The sequence below is a fragment of the Labrus bergylta genome, chromosome 15, assembly GCF_963930695.1.
Source record: "Labrus bergylta chromosome 15, fLabBer1.1, whole genome shotgun sequence".
NCBI lineage: Eukaryota > Metazoa > Chordata > Actinopteri > Labriformes > Labridae > Labrus > Labrus bergylta.
Window position 1 is genome coordinate 21,237,129 of NC_089209.1, and position 13,948 is coordinate 21,251,076.

The 13,948-nt window shown below is 43.6% G+C and overlaps 1 protein-coding gene across 1 annotated transcript; it reads left to right on the forward strand.

The window, feature by feature from the left end:
- Nucleotides 1-1,185: 1,185 nt before the first annotated feature.
- On the forward strand, nt 1,186-13,121 carry calm1b (calmodulin 1b). Its single transcript, XM_020633471.2, has 6 exons — nt 1,186-1,315; nt 6,016-6,046; nt 6,881-7,024; nt 10,703-10,809; nt 11,161-11,296; nt 12,059-13,121. Exons 1-6 carry the CDS (start codon nt 1,313-1,315, stop codon nt 12,085-12,087), a joined length of 450 nt encoding a protein of 149 aa, XP_020489127.1. The 5' UTR covers nt 1,186-1,312; the 3' UTR covers nt 12,088-13,121.
- The last annotated feature ends 827 nt before the right edge of the window (nt 13,122-13,948 follow it).

Sequence of the window (13,948 nt, forward strand, 5' to 3'; positions counted from 1 at the left end):
CACACCGGCACAGCAAATTCTCCAGTGTCGAGCAGGCTGCTTCCCAACTGAAGTATCCTTCCGCGGCTGCAAAGTAGTACTCTATGTGGGGAGATTTTATCCCTCTTTTTTGGAATAATGACCAAAAGGATAGATGGAAACGGCCTGATGGACCATTGCGAATTTGCAGCATATGTATTTCACCTTGATCATTAGATAGCCTATATTCACTAAAGTTAAGAGGTGTCACATTCTGCCCCAATTTAAAGGACCAGTTTGCTTTTTTCAAGCCTACATGAGTTTGAGTATAGTGTTTAAAATTGTCATATACTGCAATAAAATTGCATATAAATATGTAAATAGGTATTTGATGCTTTGATCTACACATTCAATAACTGCTGGAGCTTCATTCAACCTAAACTGTGGGTTATAATATTTTTTTAGGTCTTCAATTTTTAGACATTAAATACCGACTTCTGATGGTAATTGGGTTGTGAAAACTTTAGAGAAATCTTCAAAGAAGACTTTTGAGTCTGTGGAGACTGAAACTGACAAAACTCAAGACAAACAATTCAGTGTGACTTTGTCATTAAAATGTGTGTATCCTTTAAAGAAACTCCAGAAAACAAATGCAATGTATTTTGTAATATGTGTCAGTTACGTAGTTGTGCAGCATGCAAATATGAAACAAGGAGGACTGGTGTGAAAAAGTGTGTGAAATGTGTTTAGCTGTGGTGGTTATATTATTTAAAGATCTATGTGAATTAAATGCATAGCAGAACTAAAAAACATCCATTCAGACTTTCCTTAAAGTACCCTCACCCCACATGACTTTGGCATTGCTTCCTGTAATTGAGGTTAATGCTTAAGTTAACCTAGCAGAGCATCAACACATTAACTGATGAAGGGTTGTCCATAATGTGTACTTTGTATAGATAAATGTATTTTATGTATGCAGGTAAGTCATTACAGCTTAAGAGTGCATTCTTAAAGCATCATCCCACAAAGTAGATATAAAATAAATTGCTGAATAATCACTGCATCCCCTGTCATGTAGTTCAATATGTGTGTAATGATGCTCCTCATGCACTGCAGGCGTTTTAGCCCTAGTGATTGGCATGTCTTCTGCTGGGGGCCTGTGCTACTGCAGCAGCCCTGAATTGAAACAGGGAAGTGAGTGATCAGTGCTAGTGTGGCGGAGGGATACACAGGCAATCCCCATTCTGGCCACGGCCAATATACACACTCCTAACCCGCCAGTGGAACTCCATCTAAGGAACGACCACACTCCTAGTCTGCCTCCACAGACCAACAAGCACACAACCCATCCGACATGGTACGTATTGTCATTCATTCTGAGCAGCGGGGAAACCTGTTTTAATTGTAGTTAAGCTTGGTTACTAAAGGTGTAACCTCGGAGTAGCGTAATGCGTTTCCGTTCCTGTAGACTATTTGCTATTCACTCATTGATTCCTCTTATGAGCTATTCGTGTGCGCAGAGGAGACGGAAAACGCCCGTAAAGCTCGTTTCATATGTTAAAGATAGTGCACGGCTTAATTTGAAGCCGTGAAATAGTCTATAATTTTCGCCTTCGCGGATTTTTGAGTGAAATTGTCTTTACATTCAAAATGGGGCAGTATTTCCTCATAACTGCGCAATTCATACAGCATTATTGGCTATACGACTATATCAAGTCGACTAGGTTGTTCACGGCTGCTTAGTGCAGATCAAATTAACTTTTGGACTTAATGTTGAGGTGTCGGAATAACTACCAAGCTATTCTCGTTCATTACAGCATATTTCTGCAGTGATAAATGCCTTAAGGTAGATTTTACAATCCGCCTTTGCAGCGCAGGCGTGTTGGGAAGTCTGCCTCCCTTTATATTAGTTATTATAGGAGAGGCATACGCTGTCATTTCTCTTTCTGAATTAACGTGTTTCAAAGATATGTCAATGAAATGGTCATGCATTATTCCCTGGCGGTGCTTTTCACTCTCTGTGAACGGGGTGAAGAAGCTGGTTGCGTTTGACTTCCCCTTCCTCTACGTTGCACCATCTTGACGGGGAATGACACTTTTGTATCTCGTCAGTGTTCCGCAACGGAAACGGACCATTTTCTGCAATTGCAAGGTTATAACTGCATTGTGTGCCTTGGTTGGTACAAATACAAATGGTATTGGACGCAGTTCCACCTTCACCCGAGGGCCTGTGGGTTTATCTTAGGCTGTGTTATCTATTTGTGTTATGTCGCCTGATTTGGTTGCCTCTTTGCAAATTGTTTGATGTTATGCAAACATGGCACCCATACGAGTTGTCCAAGAAGCAATGCCCGAGCACTGGGCACCAAAGAACATCAACAGCTGGGAAGTTAAAGTTGAATTTCCAAGCCAACATAATGCCAACCTTGCAAAATATGATTTAAAGGACTAGCATGCTGCCCTGCAGATAGTATTTTTGACAGGAATTCACAGTGTTGCACGAGGCCTCCATGACTTGCAGTATTTATTGACATGCACACTACCACACCGCTTTCACCAGATGTTGGGGACACGTTCCAACCTGTACTTACATCTGCAACCGACTCCACTAGCTGTGCCACGTTATAGAGAGAAGTTACCAAGTGGAAATGATCTGGGTGTGGAAAAGCAGCCTTCAAGCTGATCCATTGATTATCAAGCTTGATAGATCACTAATGGCCTGATTGACTCAAGACGCTGTATACCTTTTATTCCCCCCTTCTGTGATCAAATATCCCATATATGGTGTTGATCTGCAATGCAGTTTCACGTTGCAACGCAGCGCCGTAATTGGAGTGTAAAGTGGAATTGTTTTGGAGTTAGCCTGCGTATCAGCGTCTCTGAAAAGTTGAATCCACAGGCGTAAGCCCCTTGTCTTCATCAGTACGCCCGCTGAAGTGGAAACAGTCTCCCCCATTGAGGTTGAAGTATCAAACAAGTAGTCAGACCATGCTAGGGCCCTATCCTGTTCCTGTTATGCTCTTGTTTGCTGATGCATGTTTAGTAACTCGATGGACATCTGATCCACTACGATGAATAATTTATATGCTTGGCGGCAACGCCATGTCCCATGTTCCTAGTGTCTAGGAGCGATAAAGTGCTCTCTGTGGTGCGGAGGAGTACCCAGCCACCTACCACCACCAGGCCATATGGTGGACCAGCCTTGTCTGCGGGGTGTAGGGAGGCTGGTGTTGTTTACACCCACCCTTCTCTGCCTCCTCCCCTCCAGACACAACTCGGCCCCGAGGCCTCACTGTCTTTTGTCCGGCCTGAAAGAAGAGAGGCGTTGAGTGCTTTGTGGAGCTCAGTGCTCCTATAGAAAGGGAGTGTGTGTTTCACACTGACTCTTTGTGTTTGTGCTTGGGTTAGGGTGAATGGAAATACATGTGTGTGTGTGTGTGTGTGTGTGTGTGTGTGTGTGTGTGTGTGTGTGTGTGTGTGTGTGTGTGTGTGTGTGTGTGTGTGTGTGTGTGTGTGTGTGTGTGTGTGTGTGTGTGTGTGTCACACCCATCTGTCAGAGAGACAGCTGGTTGTGCACCTTTCATTGGTTGAATATGAAGAGAAGCTACTTCAGGTATTGTGAAAGTACTTTACAGTCACTGATCATCAAGTTTTAACCTGTGAACTATGTTCATAAAGGAGATTGTGGTTGACAAGCTTTTACAGCATTTTACATCCCGTATCAAATAAAATGTGAACAGGAAACAATGCCGCTTGTTTGTCCTAGAGTGATACAGAAAGAGCATCTACATTGGCCCAGTGAATTGCCTCCTGTCCCCCACAGCCCTGTTTGGAGAGCATTGCTGGGGCCGGCTGCCGAGGCAACACTGGGAGTGGTTGACCCACACATGCCAACTACACCACCCCCAAACACTGACACACTCTTATTCCTCTACAAGCTGTTATTGAGACAGGAAGCCTGGCAGTGACTATCTCTGTCCATAAGACACTGTGGATGGTGAATCACAGGGAGTTTCCTCTTAACAGTATGTGGCATATAGAGAGTATACGAAGAGAGGGGGAGCGTCTTGAGGAGGACGAGTTGTTGCTGTTGGCTGAAATCCAAGTGCCAGGGAATGAAGAAGGAGGAAAAAGGAGAAAAAGAAGGGATGGGCTGCTAGTGGGCCTGGTGGTGCAGCAGCACCATGAGGCCCCAACAGCTTGGGCCTAAGCCAGGGGAGGATTCATAGCACTGAGTCACTAAACCCCACACCCAGTCCACTTAGGGAGACAGCAGGGGAAGAAGTGATACAGCACCAGCTATGCTACAATACAAATCAAGTAAAGGAGGGAGGAAATGCCCATCAACATGGAAATTAACAAAAGAAAAAGCATTACAGAGGAGGATAGCACCAGAAAACAGACAAGACTGAGAAAAATGCTTTAGCTGGGTGGCATGTTAGCGCTGGCAGAGCTTTTTCATCGCTTGACATTTCTCATAGATAGAAACAGAGACAAGAAAACCTCTCCATATCTTGCAGGGAGTGATAAAGAAGAAAAGCATGCGCTGTTGTGTGCGGTACAAGTTATTGAATCATGTCAGCTCAACGTAAGAGCACTGCTGAAGTTGTCCATTCTCCCTTCACTGGCTTAATCAATCCATCCTGATGCTGCTGCTGCTGCTGCTCAAGCCATGGAGAGAGGCCTTTTGTTTTCGAAAAGATAAAGGCCATCTTGCAATGTGTCATGAGGTGATCAGCTAAATCTTATCAAGTCTAACAAAATCAAGTCATTATGCATCAAATTCAGTTTACTGGCTTGGGAAAATACCCACACTTCTAATCACGAACTTAACAAGGCTCAGATTTTCTTGGCAGTTTTCAAATTCAGATTGCTTAGACAAACACATAAACACACCAACAGGATGCAGGAATTTGCTTTGAGGCAGAACTGGCTTCTCTGACTAATTCACAGGAAACATGGCGATGGAAAGTATTGGTGTCGAGAAGGAATGCTTTTAAGAGGGGTTCCGTGTTTGCAAGAGTACACGTGTGTAAGCTTATGTGCACATCTGTTAGTCTTTGTGTGTTCACAATGATGTCAGTGTGGTCAGCTAACAATAATGATTAAAAACTTTATTTCTAAAGCGGGAATGGGAGGGCTTCTGTGGGAGTTATTCACACCAAAAGCTCTGTATTCACACTTTTACTGCTGAGGGTGTTTGTTCATCAGTGGCTGCTTCACAAAGAGGCCTGATCCAGCCATGTAAAAGGCCTGGCAGTGGATGCCCGCTCACCATTTACAGCGCAAGTGAGTCACTATCAGCCATTAGAGCTGAGCCTGTGCTAGCAGAGGGAACAGGTTGGGAGGGGAACAAACCACGCCAACCCAGCAGGCCATTTTTCCTGTTGGTAGGAGCATGGAAAAAACTCCCATACTGCTATGTCCTGAATCAACCCCGCCTAAACATTTTCTCCTGGTCTGGAGGCAGCACTTCATCCATTTTATTACACTATCTAGTTGCCCAGCAATCCCCCTTGTGTGGACCGCCATGGTGTAGCCTACTTTTTGAACATGGTGAGAGCTAGTCTCATGGAGATGCTCATCAGCCAGATTTACTTTCTATAGCTTTTTCTTTGGTGGCTTTCTAGCAGTCAAATCAAACAAGTAACACCTTTAAAAAAACATTCTGATAACACTCTGCTTAGACTTCAATTTGCAATTAACAAATACAGAGATTTGAATGGTACACTCCTGCTTAGAGAAGAAAATGCATTTGAGAAAAGAAATGTTACAGAAAGTTTGTTACCTGCCGGCTCGTAGTTAATGGGGCTAATAGTTTATTTCGGGTTTTTTAACGAGTAAACGTAAACATTTTGAGAGAAGATTGTTGCTGAGGTCTCTGGGATTTGTCAGGTCTGGACACTGCGGCCAGTGTTAAACTGTGTGGTGGTTGGTGTATGTGTGGGGACGATGAGGAATGCATTGACGAAACAGTTTGCTATGTAAAATTAGGGCCTTGTTGAGTAACTTCATTGTTTGTGACTCTCTCCCTCCTTCTCCTTTTTCCGACCACAGGCTGACCAACTAACAGAGGAGCAGATTGCAGGTATGAACAGAAACAGTTCTTTTTCATTTTCAAACAATCATAGTCAAGGCCTTTCTTCACATATTTTCTGTATACCGGGGAATCAAATCTGTACTCGTTCTCTTAATAAAACGCCTCTGTTGCACAAGTACAAGAAGATCTTTTTTACTTGCATGGCTTGTTCCAGTGTCACTTTTGAAAAGTATGAAACTAAACTGAATATTCAAGTATTTGGCACTCGTCCTCTCATGGTAGATCATTAGCTTTCTAAAAACAAAAAGAACGTTTTTGCAGTGTGTCATGACTTAGGATGAAGAGCCAACAGACAGTTTGCAGGCCAGCTTAGGGGTAGTTTCACTCACAGATGCATCTTGATATCATTATTAATAAATGATGTGGCCTATGTACAAAAGTAGAGGCTACACAGTTTCTTCCCAGCCAATTTCCTTAGTGGCTAATTAGCTTGTGCTAAGGCTGCCAGACTAATGCTCACTGTTGTCTGCACCTCCCTGGATGGGTTTATATGGGCGGTAGTTTAGACGCATTGCTGCATGAAGAAAAAAAGGGTGCAGACATTAATATTCTTAGAATAAAAGGCCTGAGCCGGTGTCTCTTTTTTCATCAAAATGTTGAGATACCTGTGTAGAGTCAGAGCTCAACACATTTGCAACTTCACAGATACCCATGCTCATGTTTGCAACAGCCAGGCAAGATGGAACTGTGTGAGCACCAAGGCCTCTGTAGTCAAAAGGGATCGATAACAAATCTCAACCTAACTGTAGAGTCCCAATACGACAAATGTATGTATCTTTAAAGCAACAATCTAACCTCAAACTCCTCCCTCTTCCCCTGCAGAGTTTAAGGAGGCTTTCTCCTTATTCGACAAGGATGGTGACGGTACCATCACCACCAAAGAGCTCGGCACCGTCATGAGGTCGCTGGGTCAGAACCCTACAGAGGCTGAACTGCAGGACATGATCAACGAGGTGGACGCTGACGGTCAGTACACAAACTTGATTTCCCTATGACACTAACGGTTGTTTGTTAATCTCTGCTGATATGTCGGAACATAAATGAGGACTCTGTTTAATAGGTCATATGCCAAATAAGGAAACAGAGCGAGAAATATCCCCTTCCCCTATCCATCGAAAAGTGAAATAGGTTTCAGTTCAGAAATACCTTTATTCTACAAGCAGCTCTAACAACAGAAGAATTCATAGTATAGACCTCATTTAATGTGTTATATCTTGAAATTGGACTGCATATACATATATTTAATGAATCATTTTCTATCCAAGAAAGCAAAAAAAGGTCCCATATGTTGCCTTAATTTATAAAATAATTTAAAAAGTTGATAAGAAGCTATTTAAAATGAAATGTTCTCACATATTACCACATCTACTCTAAGCTAGAAAGAAGGGTTTTTATATTTAGGTTAATAAGGTGGCACCATTTCTTTTCTATCAGCAATTACACTAATCCTTTCTTGCACACACACACACACACACACACACACACACCCATTTTTAATCAACGTAATGACTTGCAAGTTGACACTTTTAACTACAAAAACACTTTTGGTGAATAGATCTATAATTGTCACTGTTTTGTTGCATGCCTTCAGTGATAAACCTCTGTAACAAATGCCTTAGAGATTAGATGGAGCAACCATTACTGCCCCATCTCGAAGCACATCATCAGGGTTGTTGCCCACCTCCCTCCCTTTTCTACCAACTGTCAACCAACTGTCCGAGCCAACTGTTCAGCTGGCTTTATTTTCAGATGACGTGTCCCTCTGTGTCAGCAGTTTAGTCACTGCGCGTTCAGCTCCATCATAGTTGACAATGTGAGCGCGCAGGAGGTGCTTTCACTCCTCGTGAGCGGAGCAGGCCAAGTGTCAAAAGACTGTCTGTTCAAGCGCCTCGTGCTGGGTGTCACAATTCAGGCAGAGGTTCAAAGAGTCTTTATCCTTCTCTGCAGCGTCTCCCAAAGGTCCCACAAGAGAGATGCAGAGAATGAGGGACAGAAAAAAAAAGAGAGCGAGGAGACAGAGAAGTTGGCTAGTAACTCCCCAGCTGGCCGTCCTTGGGCGGTGTAGCTGAGGATGTTAGCTGTCAGTGGGGCTTTTACCCCAATGCTGCTCTGTCAGCTTATAGGATTTTTTAAATGGGACGGCATTGATCAGGAGAAATCAATTGCGCCCCACTCCCTTTATTGAAACGTCCTCTCACCATCCTCAGCGCCCTCCCCCTATGTTACACCCAAGAGCAACCACACACACACACTTGCACACACACCATCACTAACATCCCCTTGTTCTGCCTCTGCCTCCCTTGGCTGATGCAATCTAGGTCAGACAGCAATGAAGCTAGTAATGGAAAATAAAAGTGGTTACATAAGGCCTCTCTGCGCTTTGCACATCCAGTACCCACATCGGCAGCGATGGGATGTCAGCTGGCCCATTGAAAATCAGCTTTATTTACCAAACAAGGAGGCTGTGGCAAAGAATCACGATGAATGGAGGAGAGGATGGATGGCTTCAACTGTACTGAAAGCTGTTAAAAGAAAAAGTCTTCTGGCTATAGGATTGTAAAAAGCGAACTGCAGATTACAGTTCAGATTACAGTATGAAATGGAAATGCTGCAGTTTATCCTACAACCACACAGATGGGACAAAACCACACCTGCTTGAAAAGCAGTTTCAATATTCAAGGCATAAAAAAGTCCCTGCTAGGCTACAATACGTAAAAGAAGTTACATCATGCTTGACACAAGATAAACCTTTTTAATTATGGATGAAAGAACAGTATGACAAACATATTAGCTATGGTCCCTGCACACCTCTCATCATCATTACACAACAGCAACCTGCCTTCTTATCTCAGGGAGAGAAGTTGGCTTTATGATGCAGGAAAAAGTGATGACCACACACAGAAGTGCGCTGAGATGCCTCAGCCTTCTATAGTTTGCGTCAGCACCTCTTATGTGTAATCGCACCATCTCCCACTCGGTTCACTCCTTATATTCTCTCCTCTTCACATCTCCCTCATCTCCATCTCCCTCTCTGCCGCCCACTCCCTCCCTCCCTCCCTCCCTCTCTACTTTCTCTCTCTCCCTCCCACCATTTTCTCTCTGTACCCGCCTGCCTTCCTCCCTGTCTTCATCCCTCCTTGCTTCCATCCCTCCCCCCCGCTGCAGCAGCTGGCTCGAGGTGCAGTTGAGCAGAGATAACTCAAGGGCTGCCTTGCTTATGTAGTCCATGCCACCCCCAGATGATGGTTTTCCAGTTGCAGTTATGCCCTTCTCCAAGTCTGGAGAGTAACCCCCCCCCACCCACCCACCCACACATACACACACACAAACACACACATAGCCTCCATTCAACCCCCAGTGGCAGCATGTGTTCCCTCTGTGCTGCCGGCTGTCTCTGTGCGTTAGATAACAGGTCCTTAGATTGTTACCCCTGGCCATGAGATCACCATCTGCCCCATCACATTATTGCATCCCTTTTTCGTTCCACAAACACACACATCCATTCTGCCTCTCTCCGTTCTCTTATTCTCTCTATCTGGCTCTCTGAAGCGTGCTCTGTCATTGGTTAATCTGCGTACAATCTCCCCCGCCCCAACTGTCCCACCCCAGGGCTAATCCTCCTGGGTACTTTACCCTCAGTGTCCCTGACCTTCCCTTCAATCCCCTGACATTTTTTTGTTGTTGTTGTCGGTTTTCAATTATAATACCCCGACTATCTCTGAAAATCTCCAGGTCCTCATAAAAGCCTTTCACAACCATTAGATCCACTACCAACGCTCTCGTCCTCCCTCCTGTGGTCGCAGTCGGCGAGCTGCTGAGCTCCTCATAGATCCTTCCCCTGCCAGGAGGGTCTGATCCTCTGCTAATCCTGTCTTGACAACAGCAACATGATATTGATCCTGTTGCACGCATACATGCTCCTCCAGCACGGCAGCTGCCATTAGCCCCCCCCCCCAATAAAGCCAAACCTATAATTCCTGTATGACCAACACATAAAAGCACAAACTAGTAAGAATGCCAAAGGAGACGAAAAAAGGTTTTCAGGGTTGATAAAAGTGGATAGAAGGGAATTGAACATCTGGATTGAAGCTCCCCGTCCTTTCTTCTCCTTTTCCCTTACACCCCCCCCACCGGGGTTTCTGACAGGGACACAGCATTAGATTTATCCAGGCTCTTAGAAGGCCATGCTATACAGTATACTATATGTCTACATTATGGATGACTAGCCACGTGTTGTTGCGCTGTGTTTAAAATACGCAACATCTTCCCAGGGCTTCCCTGAGGAAGAAAGGAAAACACACACACCATATAAATTCCCCCTCCTCCTATCAGCCTGCAGTAGCTGTGTTAGCACAGGAAGGAGTGTATAGGTGTACTAAAATGAATAGAGTGTTCTTTTGCTCTGTAATTTCTGGTGCATCGTCACTGCCAGGAATGCATCAAAAGAATAGAGAAGTTCAGGTCTGTACGATAATGCAAACTGCCATAGTCAGGGAACAAAAGAGGACTGGAGGACTTCAATTTTCAGTTGGGTGCATTTCATCAGCTAAATGCTGGCTTATATTTTCTCTGCTTATCTGAGTTTGCTTTTAAGTAATTGCAATTTTGGCTGATTGAATGTACCTCATTGATCACCCATTCCAGGTAATGGAACCATCGACTTCCCAGAGTTCCTGACCATGATGGCCAGAAAAATGAAAGACACAGACAGCGAGGAGGAGATCCGCGAGGCTTTCCGGGTATTTGATAAGGTAAATAAGGTCATGGCTCTATAGGCGGAATGAGACAAAATGTTTCCATGTTTGGCGAGATTAAGGTGTAGCTTTATTTGAATGCTTATTTCATGTGGACTAAGGTGTCAAGTCATCTGATAATCTTTTATAAGTTAGCATGTCTGCTTAGTTTATATAATAACTCTCTCCAGGCCAGCCCGACTAAGAGTTTAGTTTACCTAATAAAATCAAAGTCATCACTTCCAGATTTCCTCCTTGCCTAACACCTTTCTTAACAAGTCAGCTCATTAAACGATCAGGTGGGAATTTTTATTCACCTGTGGGATTCCTTCATGTTTCACACATTTGTCCCACGCCGTGTGTTTCCAGGACGGAAATGGCTACATCAGCGCTGCAGAGCTCCGTCACGTCATGACGAACCTGGGAGAGAAGCTAACAGACGAGGAGGTGGACGAGATGATCAGAGAAGCAGACATTGACGGAGATGGACAGGTCAACTATGAAGGTAACATAAATAAGAGGCTAATAAAGGAAGCCCACACTTAAAAATAGCTTGAGTTTCTAGGCCATGCTATAGGCTTTTATTAAACAGGGGGACCAGAGAACTTGATTTTCCAAGCTGTGTATTTCTCTGAGGACGGCTGGAAGACAAGCCAGCCACACATAATATTAGTTATTAGATCGGGGCTAGGGATGCTGTAACAGGGATAGGAGAGAGCCATCCTTCTGAATCATCATCAGCGTGCGAGGAGACTTTTCATTCTTTCTCGCTGCCTCCCCTCTTCCTTTTTTCTCCCAACCCCCCTCCCCACTGTTGGTCCCTTGGCACATTACACAAGAGACTGCGCTCATTTTCTAGAAGGCTGTTGATATATTATGAACAGTCCATAAGTCTTGGTTGAAAAGTGTCCTAGTTCTACACCCGTTGTTTCTCAGAATATGTACTCAACAGACAAAGGTCTTCTCTTATTTATTTATTTGTATTATGTATGAGCACACATATCTGCAGCCACAAATGTAAGCACAAAGCCAGTGCTTTTTAATCAAATGAGTTTAATGAGATGAACATGGAAGCCGTTTGGAAAGGGGACACTAATTAGGATGTGTGTTCTAAACCTTCTCAACTTGATTAAAAAATTAATAAAGCATTTAACAATTTAGGAGGTGAGTGCTCTCACTGGCAACAGGCTGAGCCAAATCCTTAAACCTGATGTCCTCACTGTCCTTTGTCCTCTCTCTCTCTCTCTCTCTCTCTCTCTTTCTGCAGAGTTTGTACAGATGATGACTGCAAAGTGAAGCCCGCCCCGTCCTGTCCCCTCTTAGAAGAAAAAAAAAAGGAAAAAAAAATCAAAATGTTTTACTTACCTCTTGGAAAAAAATGTTCATTTATTCATACTGTTTCTGTATAGAAAATAATTGAATGTTGAAATAAAATATCCTTCTGTCCACACAGGAAAAATATAAAAATATACAAAAAATATCTGCATGAAATGATGGTTAGTGATCCTGTCCCCTCCCCCCGGAGATCAGTTTAGCATCAGTACTTAACAAATAAAAATAATAACAACAAACCCTGTAACTACAACCTTCAGACTAAGCTAAAGCATTTGGCGAACTCCTTCCAGTTCCATTTGCTAGTGGTAAATGTCTGGGCTGGCCATCTCTTCTTTCTCTCTGTTTTCTGTTCTTCATGCATGCAGCTTGAGACCGGAGCACTAACCCCTGCCCCCCATCCCTCCTCCGGGCTACCAGAGCGTGCTGATTCCACTATAAGCTGTCCTCTTGTTGGTTTGGTACAGTTTTTTTGTATTTGGAGAGGAACCCTGTACTGTTAAGATGCGAGACTATACCAGGTTCTAACTCAAGCGTTTAAGTGGAATGGGACTTAATTGTATGCTAGATAAAATGAGAAAAAACAATGTACAAAAAATACATTTTCAAATGTTTGGCATGTTCTTTTGTTTTTGTTATGTTATTTGGACAGCCATCTTAGTAGTTGTGCGTCTTGCCCTCTTAAGGAGGGGGGACATAAAGAGTCTTATGGTGAGCTTTCTATTTTTATTTTCTTTTTATTTTCTTTTTTTGCTAAGATGGAGTGTCTGTCCTCTTTTCTCGCAAGAGAGAATCACTGGCCTTCACTTTTCTTTTTCTTCTGTTTCTCGACTCAGACTAGAGCATAGTGAGGGGTGTACTGTGTTCGCAGCGCATGCTGTTAGGAGTGTCAGTGCACTGTACTTCGCAACTGTTCATCTGAGTTCAGTTTACATTCATTCCAAGTTGTACATGCTAGTCTTTATTTTTTTTTTTCAAATAAAAGACCATGAACTTTATCAAGTCTTATGTCTTTTTTATTATGCTCGATAGTGAACAAAACCCTGTATAAAGACAGCATATCAAGTGGGTATGTTGGCCTCGAGAAATGTGTCAATAATAAATACTTTTAAGCATTGTTCTCTCCATGTGGAGTGTCGTTGGGTGGTGTTGAGCAGAGGCAGGACAGAGGTGCATTACTCTGCTCCATTTAATGGCAGTGAGGCTGTGGAGAGAGTGAGTAGCTCACAGGGGAGGGAGAGGCAGCAGAGAGTGTTTGCTCTCGCGCTCAGCCTTGGATATACATACACATCTATGACGCCTCTCTACTCTCTCAAGACCCAGCTGGTTGCTAGGCAACAGGAACATGCTGTAACTGGGATGATGGGGGTTTTTGAAAGGCAAGTGGGAGTTTGAATAAACCCTCCTGCTTCTGCCGAATGACTCCATGTTGGCTTGTCCTAGTAAGGCAAACCAGGCCACAACACTATTGCCGTGTGCACTTTTGAAACAGCACACACACAGGCACACAGGCGTAGAGGACAGAAAGGTCTCAGCTGGGCCTCTGACTCGATACTACCTGAATGTCTAAAAAGTCAAGTGCTGAACTGTTTTACTATATTTGGACTGTATTTTGACCATGTTTGGAAAAGAGCAAAGACGGCTGAGACAGCCCTACACCCACCAACAGCATGTAGTGAGCTCTTCACTGAATCATAGACCTCTACATAGGCTTTCACACACGTTCTTTTTACACAAAGATGGGGTGGGGTTCTGCTTTCAAGGAAAAAATGCTCAACATTTCCACTTTGCTCATACACTAATTTACAATTTAGTTGTAAATTGT